This window comes from Acipenser ruthenus, chromosome 59, assembly GCF_902713425.1.
Source record: "Acipenser ruthenus chromosome 59, fAciRut3.2 maternal haplotype, whole genome shotgun sequence".
NCBI lineage: Eukaryota > Metazoa > Chordata > Actinopteri > Acipenseriformes > Acipenseridae > Acipenser > Acipenser ruthenus.
In genome coordinates, this window is record NC_081247.1 from 1,650,199 (window position 1) to 1,667,868 (window position 17,670).

Below are 17,670 nucleotides of genomic sequence, written 5' to 3' on the forward strand. Positions count from 1 at the left end.
ATATTCTGCTGTAAATGTCTAACAGATAATAGTGACCCAATTACACTGCTAAAAATATGAAGGACTAATATCAAAGAGCAAATAGCTTCAAATTACATTGATTTCTTTATTTTTATTGCCCCTTATCAATAAGTGGTTCTTATTTTATTACTCAAATATTTGGGATTTTGTTTTATTATGTATTCAATTTGCCTGCAATAGACATAAAGTTGTCCAGATCTTATGCTGGCTCTATACTATACTCCTATACAAAAAACAATGTGGCTGATCTACACAATGTTACATTATCTATGTGAGTCAACTTGAACCGAATAGCGGCTCTGTGGCAAAGTGGTTTGTAGTGTGCAGGTATAGAGGTGATGCAGTGCACAACAGAAACAGTCCAAACAATGTTCACGGTTAACGAGTGCTTTATTTGGCTCCTCTGGCTGATAAATAATGGTGCTGGCATACACAGCAATGTGTACTTGCACAGCTAAACAATACAGGGTTTCAGTCCCGAAATAATAATAATAATGTACAGACACAGCTCCGAGTCCTTTTCACGGTGCTCCAGTGAATACACAATAACAAGTGACCAGTGCAGTATTGTAATCCGGGTTGAATGCTGTCTTAACAGCGACAGCTCCCAAGTGTTTCAGCTGTCTAATAATTATAAATCACAAGCAGTTAGCAACACAAAACAAATACAAAACACTCATGGTCTTTTATGGCTATTCAGTGCTCCGTTCGCAACCTTAACAAAGGAACAGTTCGCTTTGTCACATCCCCTTTTATACCGTCAGTCACATCCCCTAGGTTAGCGAGTTCAATCGCTTTTCCTCCAATCCGTGATTGCCACATCGCCTCCCATCTGGGGTGATGACTTGGTGTATTGTGACTCCGCCCCCTTTCTAGAGGGCTGATTTCCTCCTTTCCCTGGAATGAATTGCCAAACCATCCAGTCCAGGGCACACTGTTCCCTTTACACAGCGTCCTCACAGGTCGGGAGGGAGATTTATAGCCAAGATTCATTCTTTCTCTGTCACATATCCCACCGCTCAGAGTGGAGCCGAAGGAACACTCGGCTGAATCTACTTTTCCCATTACTCCCCCCTCCTGGGATAAATAATCTGTCTTTCCCTGCACGGTGTACCATATGGTACATGAAGGGCTGCAACGCCAGATACCACCGAGTTATCCGGGCATTGCTGTCCTTCATTGTACTTAACCACCTGAGTGGGGTGTGGTCTGTGACAAGATCAAATGAGTGTCCCAGCAGGTAGCATTTTGGTGGTCTTTCACCGCACATTGTATCATGTGATACATGAAGGATTGAATGAATGTCCCAGTAGTTAATATCATAAGGTGTGAGTAGCCCATTTAATGGCCAAACACTCCTTTTCGACTAAGGGGAGTATCTTTTTACTGAGGTACAGGATGGGGTGTTCTACTACATCTACCTTTTGGGACAAGACTGCCCCCAGACCAACATCCGAAGCATCTATGTGAAGGATGAATCGTTTGTTAAAATCTGGTGTAATAAGGGTAGGGGCCTGGCAAAGTCTCTGCTTAATAACATCAAACGCCCCTGACATTCTCCTGACCATTTAATTAAATTTGGTGCTCACTTTCTAGTGAGGTTTACTAAGGGGTTGACCGCTGTGGCATAATCAGGGATAAATCTTTGGTAATAACTGACCAACCCCAATAGAGACCTCACCTGGGACTTGGTTTTGGGGATTGCCGCATTCATCAAAGCCTGGACTTTGGTGGCTACGGGTTTCACCCACCCTTTTCCCATAATAAATCCCAAATATGGCGCACCATGTAGCCCAAACATCATGGTTATGAAATGGAACAGATCATTAGGAGTAGAAAATGCAGTTTTCTCTCTGGAACTGCGGGTTAATGGGATATGCCAGTATCCATTCGTCAGGTCCAAAGTTGAGATGGACCTCGCCATTCCCAGTCTGTCGAGAAGCTCATTAACCCGAGGCATGGGGTAGCCATCGAACTTGGCAATAGCGTTTACCTTACGGAAATCAACGCGGAAGCGGTTGGTGCCATCCTTTTTGGCCACTATCACAATTGGAATGCACCACTCACTCCTGGAAGGCTCAATCACCCTGGGGTAGTGATAATAGCATATTCAACGAGGTTAGTTCTACCAGGCAAGTCAGAAAAAAACATCCTTGAAATCCTCAATTAACTTGCGCAGTTCTCTTTGCTGATCTGGGAGTAACTGTTCCCCCATCGGAATGTCTCTGGTGCTAGGGGCCTCTATACAAGGTCCTAAATCATCCTCTACCTCGTCTGAGGCTATAAATAAGGGCTCCCTTGCCTGCCAGAACTTCAATAAATTGATGTGATAAATTTCACGTTCATTCCGGCGATCGAGCTGCCGAATTTCATAATTTACCTTTCCTATAACCCGCATCACCTCATATGGCCCCTGAAATTTAGCACACAGTTTCGATTCCAACGTGGGAAGGAGCAACGGTACTTTGTCTCCTGGTCAAAAGGTCGGAATTTTTATTGTAATGCTGCTGTTGCCATTGCTGAGCCGATTTGAGATTGTCCTGAGCCAATCGGCCGACCAAATCCAGGCGATCTCTAAGAAGGAGCACATGCTTCACTACGTTTTTGGGCGAGCCTTTATGCTCTTTCCACCCCTCTCTTACTAGATCGAGTATGCCGCAAGGCTGTTGGCTGTACAAGAGCTCGAAGGGGGAGAACCCTGTCGAACTCTGCAAAAAGGAGGTAAGGAAGAAGCGTTACCCAATGTTTTTGCTCTTGAACCACAACTTAAAGCATCTGCTTTAAGGCTGATTAAAATGTTCCCATAACCGTCCGTTCGTAGATGATAAACAGAGGTTCAGATGGGACGTATTTCTAGTATTTTGTATACTTGTTGTAACCCTTGAGACAATAAATTCATTCCATGATCAGTCAATATCTCTTTGGGGATCCCTACACTCGATATGATTTGCACTGGTTCTTTGGCTGTCGCAGATGCACTAGTTGATCTCAGTGGAATTGTTTCCGGGTATCGCGCTGCATAATCTACCACCACTAATATATGCATATACCCGGAATCAGAAGGTAGCAAAGCACCTATTATGTTCATCGCAATGCGTTTAAAGGGGGTGGAAATGATTGGCAATGGGACCAAAGGGGCACACTCAACCCGACACTACTCGCTGGTAATCTGGGCATGTTGCTACATATTTTGACACATCCTTATAAAGTCCTACCCAATAAAATCGGGCCAATATGCATTACCTAGTTTTATCGACTCCAAGGTGTCCCGAAAAAGGGATATCATGCGCAAGCCTCATGACCTCGGTCCGATAAGACTGGGGAATCATTAATTGTATTACAGGCTGTCCTGTGAGTTCACCCTATATAATAATTACCCTTTTATAATGAAATGTGGATATAGTAGCCGCCCAGCGGCTTCAACATCCTTACCTTCAATAGACCAGACCTGCCTCCCAAGTGTGCACCAGTGTGGGATCGTTTGTTTGGTCCCACACTAGGTCCACGCTTCAGTTCCACATGTCAGGTATGTTGAGAGGGGCTGGAGTAGCCTCTGCCCTGGATGGCCCAGTAACCTCGCCCTCTCGGTCACACTGCGTACTGACCCCCTTTGTTTGGTGTTTGTTACCAGCCGAGCTTTTTCCCACCAGACTCCAACCTTGTCTCGTTGATGCTCCCTCCCATCTTTCGATCCGTCTCTCTTTATTTGTTTTTCTAGAATGAAAAATAACCAAATGATGGGGTGTTTGTTTTGAATATTGTGCAGAGCTAATAGGTTAGGCTGTTGTCCGTTGCTCTCTTCTTTCCTGACTTATTCGCTGCTTGATGTCTAAAGCAGAGTTGCAGTTTTAAGATGTTACGCCTGCTTTTTGTAAAATTCAAATTCATTGAAACAAAGACCAACTTCTCCCTTAATTAGAATTATTAATTTTTGCAACAGCTGACCCTGAGAAGTAGGTGCCTCCATGCTTCCTAGATCTTATATATTCAGAAGCCTTTTCCAGGCTCAGGAATTCGGGAGGGGAGGGCCGGTCGCCAACCCCCCCCCAATTTATTTCCAAGCTACACTGTTACAAATTCCTTAACTTTCTTTCTGTCGCTCCCACCTCCACCAGCAGAGGGAGAGTTCCTGCTGGTTCCACCTCCACCGCCCTGGGAGGACTGTGTGTCGCTCCCACCTCCGCCAGCAGAAGGTGAGTTCCTGCTGGTTCCACCTCCACATCCATGGGAGGACGACTTGCCGCTTCCACCTCCACCAGCAGAGGGAGAGTACCTGCTGGTTCCATCTCCATCACCGCCACCAGCAGAGGGAGCATGCCTGCTGGTTCCGCCTCCATCGCCGCCACAAGCAGAGGGAGCATGCCTGCTGGTTCCACCGCTGCAGCCAGAAGGGGAGGAGCCCCTGCCGCCTTCGCAGTCAGAAGGGGAGGAGCCCCTGCCACCTTCGCAGCCAGAAGGGGAGGAGCCCCTGCTGCCTTCGCAGCCAGAAGGGGAGGAGCCCCTGCCGCCAGAAGGGGAGGCGCCTCTGTCGCCTTCGCAGCCAGAAGGGGAGGCGCCCCTGCCGCCTTCACAGCCAGAAGGGGAGGAGCCCCTGCCGCCTTCGCCAGGAGCAGAGCAGCAGGAGCTGCCTCTGCTTCCACCACCACCACCCGTGGGAGAGGAGCAGGAGCTGCCTCTCCCTTCAAGACAGGATGGACCGGAACAGGAGGCTGGCGGTCCGCAGCTGCCTTGCACAGGCTGCTAAAAAGAGCAAGGGGGAAAACGTCCGGGTCACCGCGGCTGAGAAGGCGGCCAACCCCAGCACCACTGCTGGTCCTGGCTCCCCTCCTGCAATCGCCTCCTGAGGGTCCGCTGCCGTCGTCGCCTCCTGAGGGACCGCTGCCGCCCTGTCGTGCATCGCCTGGGGATGCCAGTTTGCCATCGCCCGGGGATGCCAGCCTCGCACCACTCAGGGATGCCTGTCTTGCACCACTCAGGGATGCCTGCCTCGCACCGCCCAGGGATGCCTGCCTCGCACCGCCCAGGGATGCCTGCCTCGCACCGCCCAAGGATGCTTGCTCTGCATCGCCTGGGGCTGCCTGCTGCTCTGCATCGCTTGGGGCTGCCTGCTGCTCCGCATCGTCTGGGGCTGCCTGCTGCTCCGCATCGCCTGGGGCTGCCTGCTGCTCCGCCCCAGTTACAGGGTACGAGGGAGAAGTGGATCTCCCACTGCTGCCTCCATGGCCAGGGGCTCCCTTCCCGAGTTCGCCTCCCGAGGGTCTGCTGCTGCCGCTGTCGCCTCCCGAGGGTCCGCTGCTGCCGCCGTCGCCTCCCGAGGGTCCGCTGCTGCTGCCGTCGCCTGGGGTCGTCGAGGGTCCTGCTTCGCCTGGGGTCGTTGAGGGCCCTGTTTCGCCTGGGGTCGCCGGGGGCTCTGCTTCGCCTGGGGTCGCTACACTGTGGCTGGACCCCATGAAGGGGAGCTGCCGGCCATGAAGAAAGGGGGGGAGGTCAGGAGACCAGCTCCCCCAGCCGCATTTTCGTTGCAGGAAGCACTGTGGCCGGAGCACCATGAAGGGGAGCGGCCGGCCATGAAGAAAGGGGGGGAGGTCAGGAGACCAGCTCCCCCAGCCGCACTTTCGCGGCAGGAGGAACTGTGGTCAGAGCCCCGCAAAGGGGAGCTGCCGGCCACGAAGAAGGGGGGAGAGGTCAGGAGACCAGCTCCCCCAGCCGCACTTTTGTGGCCGGAGATCGTGTGGTCAGAGCCCCACGGAGGGGAGCTGCCACCATGAAGAAGGGTGGGAGGCTGATTAAATGTATTTGTTTATTTTGAGAACGGGGTACCCTCCTCCCCAGTGCAGTGTATGGTATTGTTTTGCATTTGTTTTAGTTGTTGCAGTAATAGTCTTATTATTATTATTATTATTATTATTAATGCAGATTGTGGCCGAGGGGTAATAGGATAATTACTAACTAGTTAAACCCCTCGGCCACGATATAAAAAGCCTGCAGCTCTCCATGTTCAGGGTGGGTGTATGAGGAGCGAGAGTGGAGAGAGCGAGGAGACAAAAACGAGACAAAAACGACACTAAAAAGATACAGGATCAGTGAAGGTTACAGCTCAGCCTGACCTGTGTTTCGTATCTTTTGTGTTCGTGATTTGTTTTATTTACATTTTTATTTTGCTCTGTGAGCACAGTTTCTTTTTGTTAAAATATTTGATTTATTTTTGCTGAATAAAAACGGCACCGCCTTTAACTGCAGTACTTGCCTGGTGTGTGTTTACCTTCCTTCTTCTGCTGTGACGTCACCGCCCAGCCAGCCTGCCACAGTCCTACAGTACCATACTTCTCAATATCTTTTTCTGTGGTCTTCAGTCTGTTACAATCTAGAGAAGTAGAGTCTTCTGTCCCACCATATCAAGAGGCATCACCTTCTCTTCTTGTGCCATAATCACCTGAAAAACAAAACACAAGCCATCCCATACAAATGTTTGCCATTTTAAGCTCTGCCACTAAAATCTCCATCATCTTTGATAAGCACCCTCTAACAAAATCAATAACTCAAATTGCAGAAGGTGTGGCAAAGTGGTTAACAGTGTGCAGGTGCAGGTAATCAATAATCAGACAAACAACAACAGTCCAGGTGCAATGGTTTAATGGTATAATCCAATGCCTGATACCAGCAGTAAACAATAACAATGTTAATGAAGCAATACAGCGGCATGTATTGCTTATTTATAATCCATGGGTTTGCCCCGGAATAATAACAGTCCCGTTTCAGTTCACCCACACGTAACACATACACAAACACAAACACTGGTCCACAGTGTGCGCTCTAGTGCTCCCGGCATTAAAGTGCGCAGAGGTTTATATGAGGACAGAATCTCTCTTAGGTACTCTGGTGCTAAGCCATTCAGTGCTTTATAAGTTAATAGTAAGATTTTAAAATCAGTTCTAAAATGTATTGGAAGCCAGTGCAATGGGGCCAACACAGGAGTTATAGGAGCCCGTGTTTTCGTTCTAGTCAGAACCCTCGCTGCTGCATTTTGAACAAGCTGTAAATGTGATAAGACGTGATGTGGAAGTCCAGCAAATAAAGCATTGCAATAATCAAGTCTTACTAATGGGAAGGCTATCCAGAAAGCATTTCATACACACTTACTATGCCAACTCTATAATTAACCTTAAATACAATAACTAGATCTACAATGATATGTTTAATTTAAATGGCTGGGATTGAAATATAGAATTAGCAACACCAAAGCAGTTAGACAAATAAATACACTCTCAAATCTCTATTACAGTATATCATTTAGGCAGGCAATTTAGGTAGCATAGACAATCATAGGCAACACCAAACCAGTATTAAGTTAGTCTAATTAATATCAGGCAACTAGCAACACCAAATATTGAACAAGGGCTCAACTGGGTAGGTCCACAAATCCACCCAAAGTTCACTACTGCACAGATATTTACTTTCCTGTTTAAAGCCCTGTATACAAAATGAGAGAGAGAGAGAGAGAGAGAGAGAGAGAGAGAGAGAGAGAGAGAAATAAAATGAGATGTCAATACTTCACTCTAAAACTTGTGGATGTGTGGCAATCAACTAGCAGTAAACAGTTGTCAGCTAATTTTGTCCTCTGACAAAGCATCAATATCAAGTACTAAGCCAATTCAGACTGGAAACAATTACAGTCAGTCTCCAAACTCTCGATTCGAACAGGGAAGAAACTATCTGGGTCAAATCCGCAGAGCCGCCAACTGCATGACCAAACCAAACCACTCTGCAAAGTCTCCTCTATTCCAGTGATTGGACACAGCCGGTTTATGTAGGATAACAATCAAGACAATTTTAAACTATTTTAAACCACTTAATAGTCAATTAGGCAATCAATTAAGAATAACAGTGCAGTGCAGCAGTGCACACCACACACAAGTGCAATCATACAGTATATTACCAACTAAACAAACTAAAATATAAATATGCATTATAAACATTACCAAGATTAAATAGTGAAATTGTGAACAAATACATATTTGTTGAAAACGCCACATACCAGAAACCACACTTGACTACAGTTTGTGTGTTTCCACAGAGCTGTTTAGCAACCCGATAGAGGACCTTATTCACCAAATCCATACTAAACTCTTTTTTTGACTCTGTTTTAGTTCATGTACTGTATGTATGATTGTATTTTCTTGTGTTTCTCCAGAGCTGTTTAGGAAACCCATTCTGACATTCACCCCTGTGAGTCCAGTGTGGGAGGGAGAGGCTGTGACTCTGCAGTGTGGGGTTCAGATAGATAAATGGGGCACCCGGCTCCAGTACCGCTATATCAAAGACAATGGGGATCTGAGAGGAGCTGGATCACAGGATCAGCATTCAATCCCAGCAGCAGAGCTGAGAGACACAGGGAGCTACCAGTGTGAGGTGGAGGCAGCAGGGACGGGGCTGAAGAAAAGGAGTGATTCTGTGAGGCTTTCTCTGAAAGGTGAGTCATTTTAGACTGCAGAGGGGTTAAAGATTTATAATGAAAAAAAATGATGGGTGTCCCTGTGGTTTAGATTTAACATATTCAGATTTTACTTCCTCTTTTATTGCAACCTGGATATGCCATTGTTTTAGTTTAATGCCATTGCTGGTGTGCCCATTGACATTATTAGTTGCTCTTGTAAACAGTGGCTTCTGGTGACCTCTGAGTCAGTGGAGGCACAAGTACAGGGGAGGCACAAGTACAGGAGAGGCACAAGTACAGGGGAGGCACAAGTACAGGGGAGGGGGGGGGGGGGGATTTTAAAACTTTTCTTCACATAATGTGCAAGGTATCTATTTTTCCCCTTACCCAAAGCATTCTATGGTCATCAGTAATCTCTTGTTCAGTATTATTAGCCTTACAGAATTGAGATTTTTAATGTGATTTCTAACATGATTTCCAGCTTTAACATCACAAATTAACATTGACAGGGAGTCAAAGTAAAAACAGACTCATAAATAAGTTTGGACCCAGTGACATCAGTTTTATTATTTTCTGATTTCAGTTTTTACCGTTGTAAAAAATGTAATTAAGTTGATTTAATTGAACTTATGTACACCGCAGGTGCAGCGAACAACACAAAAGTGTAACTCTAGTACAGGCTTCTGTTTCTTCCATTCGGTTTGAGTTTGTCTGCATTTGAGTAAGAGTCCGTTTTTTATTGAATTGTATTGAAAAAATATATTATTAACTTTAAAAACGGGTTGTAGAAGTTAAAGAAACACTTCATTTTTTCTTTTTCCACTACAACAAAACAAATTATTGTTTTTTGTTTCTCTGTATTTGTCATCAGTTATTAATGTAAAAAAAAAAAAAAAAAAAAAAGATACCTACAACAGGGAGCTAACTGACTTACTTGCAACTTTACATTTCTAAGCCTTTTAGCTGAGTGTTTTCCAGTTGTAAAAGTCCTTTTTGACATTCTGAAAGGCTGTTACTATATTTTCTGGCTGTTACTTTGCTTACAGTGAAAAAAACACACAGTACTTTGCGTCTCGTCTTAAGTTACCATAGCAACAACCAACAACGTTTTGTTTAGTTTTTTAGCCAAGAGGGGGCGGGAGGATGTGGGTCGGGTAACTCCTCCAATTAAAACCCGTGCTCAGATCACGTGATCTGCCACTGCTAACACTGTGTTTAATGGGAGAAGGAAGGCACTGCTAGTACTGTAAGCACGTGTCTCTCAGCAGCCAGAATTCCTGTCATTTAGGAATATTGAATCTTGAGCTTAGGTTTAATTTTTTTTTTTTTACATTTTAGCCACTAATGGTATTTAATTTTATTGAAAATGATTATATTATAATGGTATAATATATATGAGCTAAAATATATATATATATATATATATATATATATATATATATATATATATATATATATATATATATATATATATATATATAAACACGGCTTGGAAAAATAACAACCTCTGATTGGTTAAACAGCATCACATGACCGTGTGTATATATAGCGTATAGCACGGCTTGCATACTAATGAGCCGCTTCACACTGAATAAATCACTACGCACCACTGCATTCTAAATTCCATGACAAACTGACATTTTATTTGTTATTAGTTACAAAACCACAGCCAAAAATGAGTGGCACTTCACCTATTTCCTTTAATATATTTGGGGATGAAACGCCACATAACTGGTACAACACCAACTTTCTGAGTGAAGACAGCAGTCCATCTGAAAAATAAATAAATAAATAAAATAAGTAGACCAGCAAGAGTAAACACATAACAGTAGATGAGGAAGAGCTAAATGAAATAGAAAAAAACAAAGATTTAAAAACACACACCCAAAAAAAAATACAGCATGGGCTGGTTAATGAACTTAAAGAAAAAATCTGGACATTCAAGCAGTATAAACCAATTCGGGGCGTGCGGTTCCGATGATATATACCACTTCTGGGGTGGTTAAAGTTATATATATATAATTTGTTTATTTGTTAAGTTGAGAAGACTCTGCCTCCCTTGCCTCCTCTAAGGAGCCTCCATTGCTTGTAAATGTTTTGGTAGCTGTGTGAGTCAAACAGAGATAAAGAAAGAGAGAACTGTGTGATCCCGTGGTTACTGCAATAACTTCAGAAATAAATAAAACAAACTGGCTGTGGCAATGTGCCCCGCCCCTGTGTGCATATTGTGTGTTGTGTGTTGCGTGCGTGTGTTAATGTTGGTGTATAGATTGGTACACGGGATATAAACGGGTCTGTGTTTCACGTGTGTTTAAAGTGTATAATTATATTTAGGCACGAGGAGGGCACAAATCACTTCACGTGCTGGTTAAATGTAATATGTGAGCACGGGGTTGCACAGAATTAATTCACGTGCTGGGATTCAAGTGAATAATTAATTAGTAATTGAATCCCAGCACAACAGTATATATAGATGCACATTTTCACTCAGTCGGAGTTAGGTGTTCGGAAGAGGAGAACGGGAGAGAGAGAGAGGAGAGTTAAAATCATTAAAAGAAAAGATAAGTGTGTGTACTCACCGTGTTTGTTTGTCTCCGTGCACCGTTTGTGTTTAGTGCGTTTTTGTATGTCTGTTTATTTTGGCGCAAGTGCCGTGTCCTGTTTTGTGCTGTTTACAAACCTTTTATTTGTTAATAAACGCTGAGTGCAGCCATTGCACTCAGCTCATCACAACCACCCCTGTCTGTGTTTGAATTCCTTTCTGGTCTGACGCAACCCACTCTGGCCGTCTTTATGACACGTGGTGTCATCGTGGGATAGCCGCGCCTCCAAGCATCAGAACAGGAGGGGTTTTGTTTAAAAAAAAATATATATATATATATATATATTATGGCAGAAGACGCCATCAAACTGCGGGGCTGGTTCCTGGAGAATGCTGGGCTGGAGGCCCAGGCTCTACCCATAGTCGTCCGGGCCCTGTGGATGATGGACAGTGAGAGATGGGAGGCATATCAGGAGGAACACACCCCAAACACCTTGGAGGAAGGTGTGGAGTTTGTCCTCAGCTACCTGGAGGCAACGATAAACGGAACAGCAGCCCAGGTAGCAGGCCCACCAGCAGAGGGTGAATGCCTGCTGTCCCCATCTCCACCAGCAGAGGGTGAGTACCTGCTGTCCCCATCTCCACCAGCAGAGGGTGAATGCCTGCTGGTTTTGCCTCCACAGCCCAAGCGGGAGGCAGAGACAGATAAAGAGGTGAAGGACAGGGAGGAGGAGTGCCGCCTAAGGGCCAGGCATCCACGGCGATGTAACAAGCCATCGCCGGGGTGCCTCCTCTGCGACCAGGATCACCTGTTCGCCCACTGTCCCTTCCGCATTTATGGGGAGGAGCCTGAGCGTCCACAGCCCAAGCGGGAGGAGCCTGAGCGTCCACAGCCCAAGCGGGAGGAGCCTGAGCGTCCACAGCCCAAGCGGGAGGAGCCTGAGCGTCCACAGCCCGAGCGGGAGGAGCCCGAGCGTCCACAGCCCGAGCGGGAGGAGCCCGAGCGTCCACAGCCCGAGCGGGAGGAGCCCGAGCGTCCACAGCCCAAGCGGGAGGAGCCTGAGCGTCCACAGCCCAAGCGGGAGGAGCCTGAGCGTCCACAGCCCGAGCGGGAGGAGCCTGAGCGTCCACAGCCCAAATGGGAGGAGCCTGAGCGTCCACAGCCCAAATGGGAGGAGCCTGAGCGTCCACAGCCCAAACGGGAGGAGCCTGAGCGTCCACAGCCCAAGCGGAAGGAGCCTGAACGTCCTACGCCTGAGTGGAAGGAGCCCGAACATCCTACGCCTGAGTGGGAGGAGCCCGAACGTCCTACGCCTGAGTGGGAGGAGCCCGAACGTCCTACGCCTGAGTGGGGGGAGCCCGAACGTCCACAGCCCAAGAGGGGGGAGTCGGTGCGTCCACAGCCCAAAAGGGAGGAGTCGGTGCGTCCACAGCCCAAAAGGGAGGAGTCGGTGCGTCCACAGCCCAAAAGGGAGGAGTCGGTACGTCCACAGCCCAAAGGGAGGCAAGTCGGGGCTTCCACAGCCCTGGGACCCAAGCCACCAGCAGAGGGAAAATGCCTGCTGGTTCCACCTCCACCAGCAGAGGGAGAATGCCTGCTGGTATCACTTCCCCCACCAGCAGAGGATGAATGCCTGCTGGTATCACTTCCCCCACCAGCAGAGGATGAATACCTGCTGGTATCACTTCCCCCACCAGCAGAGGATGAATGCCTGCTGGTATCACTTTCCCCACCATCACGAGGAGAGGAGCGGGAGCTGCCTCTGCCTCCATCACCATCAGGGGGAGAGAAGCAGGAGCTGCCTCTCCCTTCACCAGAAAGACCAGGACTTGAAGCTGGCGGCCATCAGCAGCCCTTGTATAGGCTGCTGAGGGAAACATGGGGAAGAACCGCCTGGCCGCAGAGGCCGAGAAGAGGGCCAACATCCGCACCCCGGCTGGTCCTGACTCCCTGCCACGCTTCACCCAAGGATGCCTGTCTGGCATCGCCTGGGGTTGCCAGCCGCGCCGCATCCGGCCAAGTACTGTGGCCGGAACCCCACCAAGGGGAGCTGCCGGCCACGAAGAAAGTGGGGGAGGTCAGGAGACCTGCTCCCACTGCAGCAGTTTCGCTGCCGGAGATCGTGGGGGAGGTCAGGAGACCTGCTCCCACTGCAGCAGTTTCGCTGCCGGAGATCGTGGGGGAGGTCTGGAGACCTGCTCCCACTGCAGCAGTTTCGCTGCCGGAGATCGTGGGGGAGGTCTGGAGACCTGCTCCCACTGCAGCAGTTTCGCTGCCGGAGATCGTGGGGGAGGTCCGGACACCTGCTCCCACTGCAGCACTTGTGCTGCAGAAGAGACTGTGGCCGGAGCCCCGGAAGAGGGAGCTGCCGGCCACGAAGAAGAGGGGAGGTCATCAGACCATCCCCCAAGCAGCCTTTCCGCTGCCAGGACTGCCCCGGCTGAAGGAGTCAGTCTGGGAGCTGTCGGCAGGGGTGCTGACAGCATGGCCAGCCATGGGCCCACTGAAGCCTCCCTTCCCAGCCCGAGACTTTGTCCTGGACTGCTGGATTTTTAAGGGGGGAGGTGGCCGTTGAGGCCATGTGTGCTTTGCACAGGGGGGGGTATATGTGGCAATGTGCCCCGCCCCTGTGTGCATATTGTGTGTTGTGTGTTGCGTGCGTGTGTTAATGTTGGTGTATAGATTGGTACATGGGATATAAACGGGTCTGTGTTTCACGTGTGTTTAAAGTGTATAATTATATTTAGGCACGAGGAGGGCACAAATCACTTCACGTGCTGGTTAAATGTAATATGTGAGCACGGGGTTGCACAGAATTAATTCACGTGCTGGGATTCAAGTGAATAATTAATTAGTAATTGAATCCCAGCACAACAGTATATATAGATGCACATTTTCACTCAGTCGGAGTTAGGTGTTCGGAAGAGGAGAACGGGAGAGAGAGAGAGGAGAGTTAAAATCATTAAAAGAAAAGATAAGTGTGTGTACTCACCGTGTTTGTTTGTCTCCGTGCACCGTTTGTGTTTAGTGCGTTTTTGTATGTCTGTTTATTTTGGCGCAAGTGCCGTGTCCTGTTTTGTGCTGTTTACAAACCTTTTATTTGTTAATAAACGCTGAGTGCAGCCATTGCACTCAGCTCATCACAACCACCCCTGTCTGTGTTTGAATTCCTTTCTGGTCTGACGCAACCCACTCTGGCCGTCTTTGTGACACTGGCATACAACAAAAGTCTGGAACTCTATTGAAAAGCTGTTGGATTTAAAGTTTCTAGGTGGGTCAAATTTTATAATAATAATAAAAAAAAACAGTTGGTGTTGGTCTCTCAGCTAGTCTTTACTTGATTTAGGTGTTGCTACTGATGCTCTGAAAGGGAAAGGTGCACACTAATTATATAATCTTTATATTTCTACAGAGCTGCCCCAGACTACACTCACCCTGGAGCCTCCATTCCCAGAGATATGCACTGGGGAGACAGTCACTCTGAGGTGTGGGGTTGAGGGGGGTTCTGCTGGCTGGAAATATCTCTGGTACAAAGACAGTGAGGACACTCCAGTGCTCCAGACTGCTGGCTGCAGTATAACTTGTGACAGCTACACAATCACTGCAGCTGCTGTATCTGACCAGGGCCAGTACTGCTGTCGAGGACAAAGAGGAGATCAGCCACTCTACTCACATCTCAGTGAAAAAGTAATATTAACTGTGTCTGGTGAGTTTACTCAGCTTAATGCAGCCTCTTCACAGACAGTTACACTGACCATATGAGTGTTTTCATATTTCAACAGGCAGTTATACATTTTTCTAATGATTTTATTAACCCAGATTGTGAATATGAAGCATTCTGTTTAATTTAATTAATTCCAATTCCACTTTATTGAATCTATCAATGAGTTAATACTCTTGAGTTAAAGCTTTTTGAATAGGTTGTATTAATGTGCATCCTTTGGTTTACCCAAAGATATATACAGATCTAACTGAACGGGGTTAGAAACTAATGTAGACTTTGGAAAACTATTTGTTTTTAAGGTCTTTAATGTACTGTAATCATCCCTCTACACCTAAATAAAAATCCCTTTCAGCAGGTTAGCCACTGTCCGTCACATGTGCAATATTTCATTTTCTCCAGTCAGGACAGCTGTAGAATAGACTATAGCTAATATGCTATAGAACAAACTAATGCCCACATGTGATGGAGAACAGAATATTAGTCATATGTGATAGATAATGTAATGGATAATAAAAGCACATGACAGGACGTGCGTTGTGTTGCATTAAAATATGTCTGTAGTTGGGTTAATGCAACACAACGCACAGGCCCTGGTGTGTGTTATCCCGCTTATAAAAACGGACACAGTATATATATTTTTTTAAACCAAACACATTTTTTAAATTTTTTCAAAAAATTGAACAATTTTATTATATATCCTTCCACTTTGGAGAACATATACTGTCTCAAATAAGGTTCTATTTGTTGTAAACTGGAGGTTTCAATAGATTATTATTATTTATTTCTTAACAGACGCCCTTATCCAGGGCGACGTACAATTGTTACAAGATATCACATTATTTTTACATACAATTACCCATTTATACAGTTGGGTTTTTACTGGAGCAATCTAGGTAAAGTACCTTGCTCAAGGGTATAGCAGCACTGTCCCCGACCTGGAATTGAACCCATGACCCCCCGGTCAAGAGTCCAGAGCCCTCACCACTACTGCACACTGCTGCCCATTTATTTTTTCCAGCAATGAGCGAGACATCATTGAAATGAGGTGATTTACTCCCATTGGTTTTAGAGAACTGCGGTGTCTTTGCCTCCTTTTCTATATCTTTTAATTATCGATAAAAAATTAATTATTGCCATTTTTAAATGCTTGATTTAGGGCTAACATTGTGGTTTATGTCAGTGCTGTTTGCATAGTGATTGAGACCCACGCGGAGGCCAACAAAGCTAGAAATGGAGTTCTCTTAACCAACCAAATTACACACTGAAGCGTAGAATTCTCATAACAGACCGTTTAAATTTTCAACAGAAACTGTTTTTAAGTCGATTACCATTTATCTTTGTTTAATTCAATCAATAAAAACACCAGCTGGACAAGCAGTTGTTTTTTGTTGTTTTCTTTGATTTCGTTAAGTTGTTGACTTGTTAGATCTTTGTGTCTCTTGCTTTTTTTTCAATAGAGGTTTTTCTTGTAATTCTGTCATGCCTCTGAAAAAATCAAATGTTACGAAAGGAATGTCACTAATTTAGAACAAAAACTTTAAAAGACCTCTCACACCAGTGTGTATTTATTGCAAGTTTAATATGTCGTGTATTGATACTTTATTGATCAAACTGTGCTTAGGCAAAAATAAGTTCCACCATGCTTTGTACTATACTGTATATCTGCACGGTTCAAATTCCTCAACAGCCAATCAGCATGCAGCATCCAAACATTCCATTTTTGTAAGGAGAATTGATCCCTTCAGGAAGTCTTGCTTGATCTGTAACCTCTCCAGACCTTAGTAATGGAGTAGTTCAGCTGAGATACTCAACTCACTAATCAGAAAAATACATTTTAACATAATCATTTGATCACAGATACGTATAATGTTTGTGCTCAGAATTATGTCTTTAGCCGTGTTCAGAGTGGATCCTCAAGTATTCTGTTTTGTAATAATATTAATAATCTTTATATCACACCTTTCATAGTAGACCACCATCACAAAGCGCTTTACAAGATACGAGATTAGGGTGTGTGAACTATGCATCAGCTGCAGAGTCAAAACAACATCTCACCCAAAAGGACAAGGAGGTTAAGTGACTTGCTCAGGGTCACACAATGAGTCAGTGGCTGAGGTGGGAATTGAACCAGGGATCTTCCGGTTATAAGTCTGTTTCTTAAAGCACTGGACCACACAGCCTCCTATAACTTCTTTTTGTTATTTGTTTCATTTCTGGAGTCACACAACATTGAATTACTCCACTAAAACAGCCTCTCAGAAGCTGAAAGCGCAGGCTGCACTTTTCATTTGATGTTTAGATTTGGTGAAGCTAGCGAGCCTCTAAAAGGAGATTGTAATCACTTCAGAAATACTACTGGAGAGGAGACTAGATACTATCTCCTCCTTCAGAATTTAAAAACTTTTTCCCCTAATCCTATTCTATTCTCTGTTTCAGATGTTCATCCCAAGGCTGTCCTGACCCTGCAGCCTGCCTGGGCACAGATATTCACAGGAGAGACAGTCACCCTGAGGTGTGAGGTGGAGGGGTGCTCTGCTGGCTGGAGGTTTAAACAGTACAGAGATGGACGTGAAAAGGCAGGGTGCAGTAAGCAATACAGCAGGAGAGATGGGCACAGCTGTACAATCAGTAACGCTCAGAATTCCCATAGTGGAGTTTACTGGTGTGAGTCTGGACAGGAGCGCAGTAATGCTGTCAACCTAACTGTGTCCAGTAAGTCATTTTCATTAAAGTAATATTTAACCACAGTGTAGAATAATGCACTCTGGTAGGTTAGATAGGTAGGTAACATGTTTTTTTTGTAATTCTCTGCTTATGCATTTAACACATAATGGCTTCCTTTTAGGTTTGCTCTTGGTGTATTAGAAATAAAAAGTTAAATTGCAAATTATGATAATATAAATACTTGTCATCTTTGTGCTTCATTCCATACTGAAAAACTGTTTTAA

General features: G+C 45.8%; 1 protein-coding gene across 1 annotated transcript in view; it reads left to right on the plus strand.

The window, feature by feature from the left end:
- LOC131725009 (Fc receptor-like protein 3) overlaps positions 1-17,670 on the plus strand; it is a 141,893-nt gene that overhangs the window by 14,633 nt on the left and 109,590 nt on the right. The window contains exons 3-5 of the mRNA XM_059018308.1: positions 8,213-8,491; positions 14,411-14,704; positions 17,159-17,434. Of these exons, the coding sequence (XP_058874291.1) occupies positions 8,213-8,491; positions 14,411-14,704; positions 17,159-17,434 (849 nt within the window). The remainder of the gene's footprint in view (positions 1-8,212; positions 8,492-14,410; positions 14,705-17,158; positions 17,435-17,670) is intronic.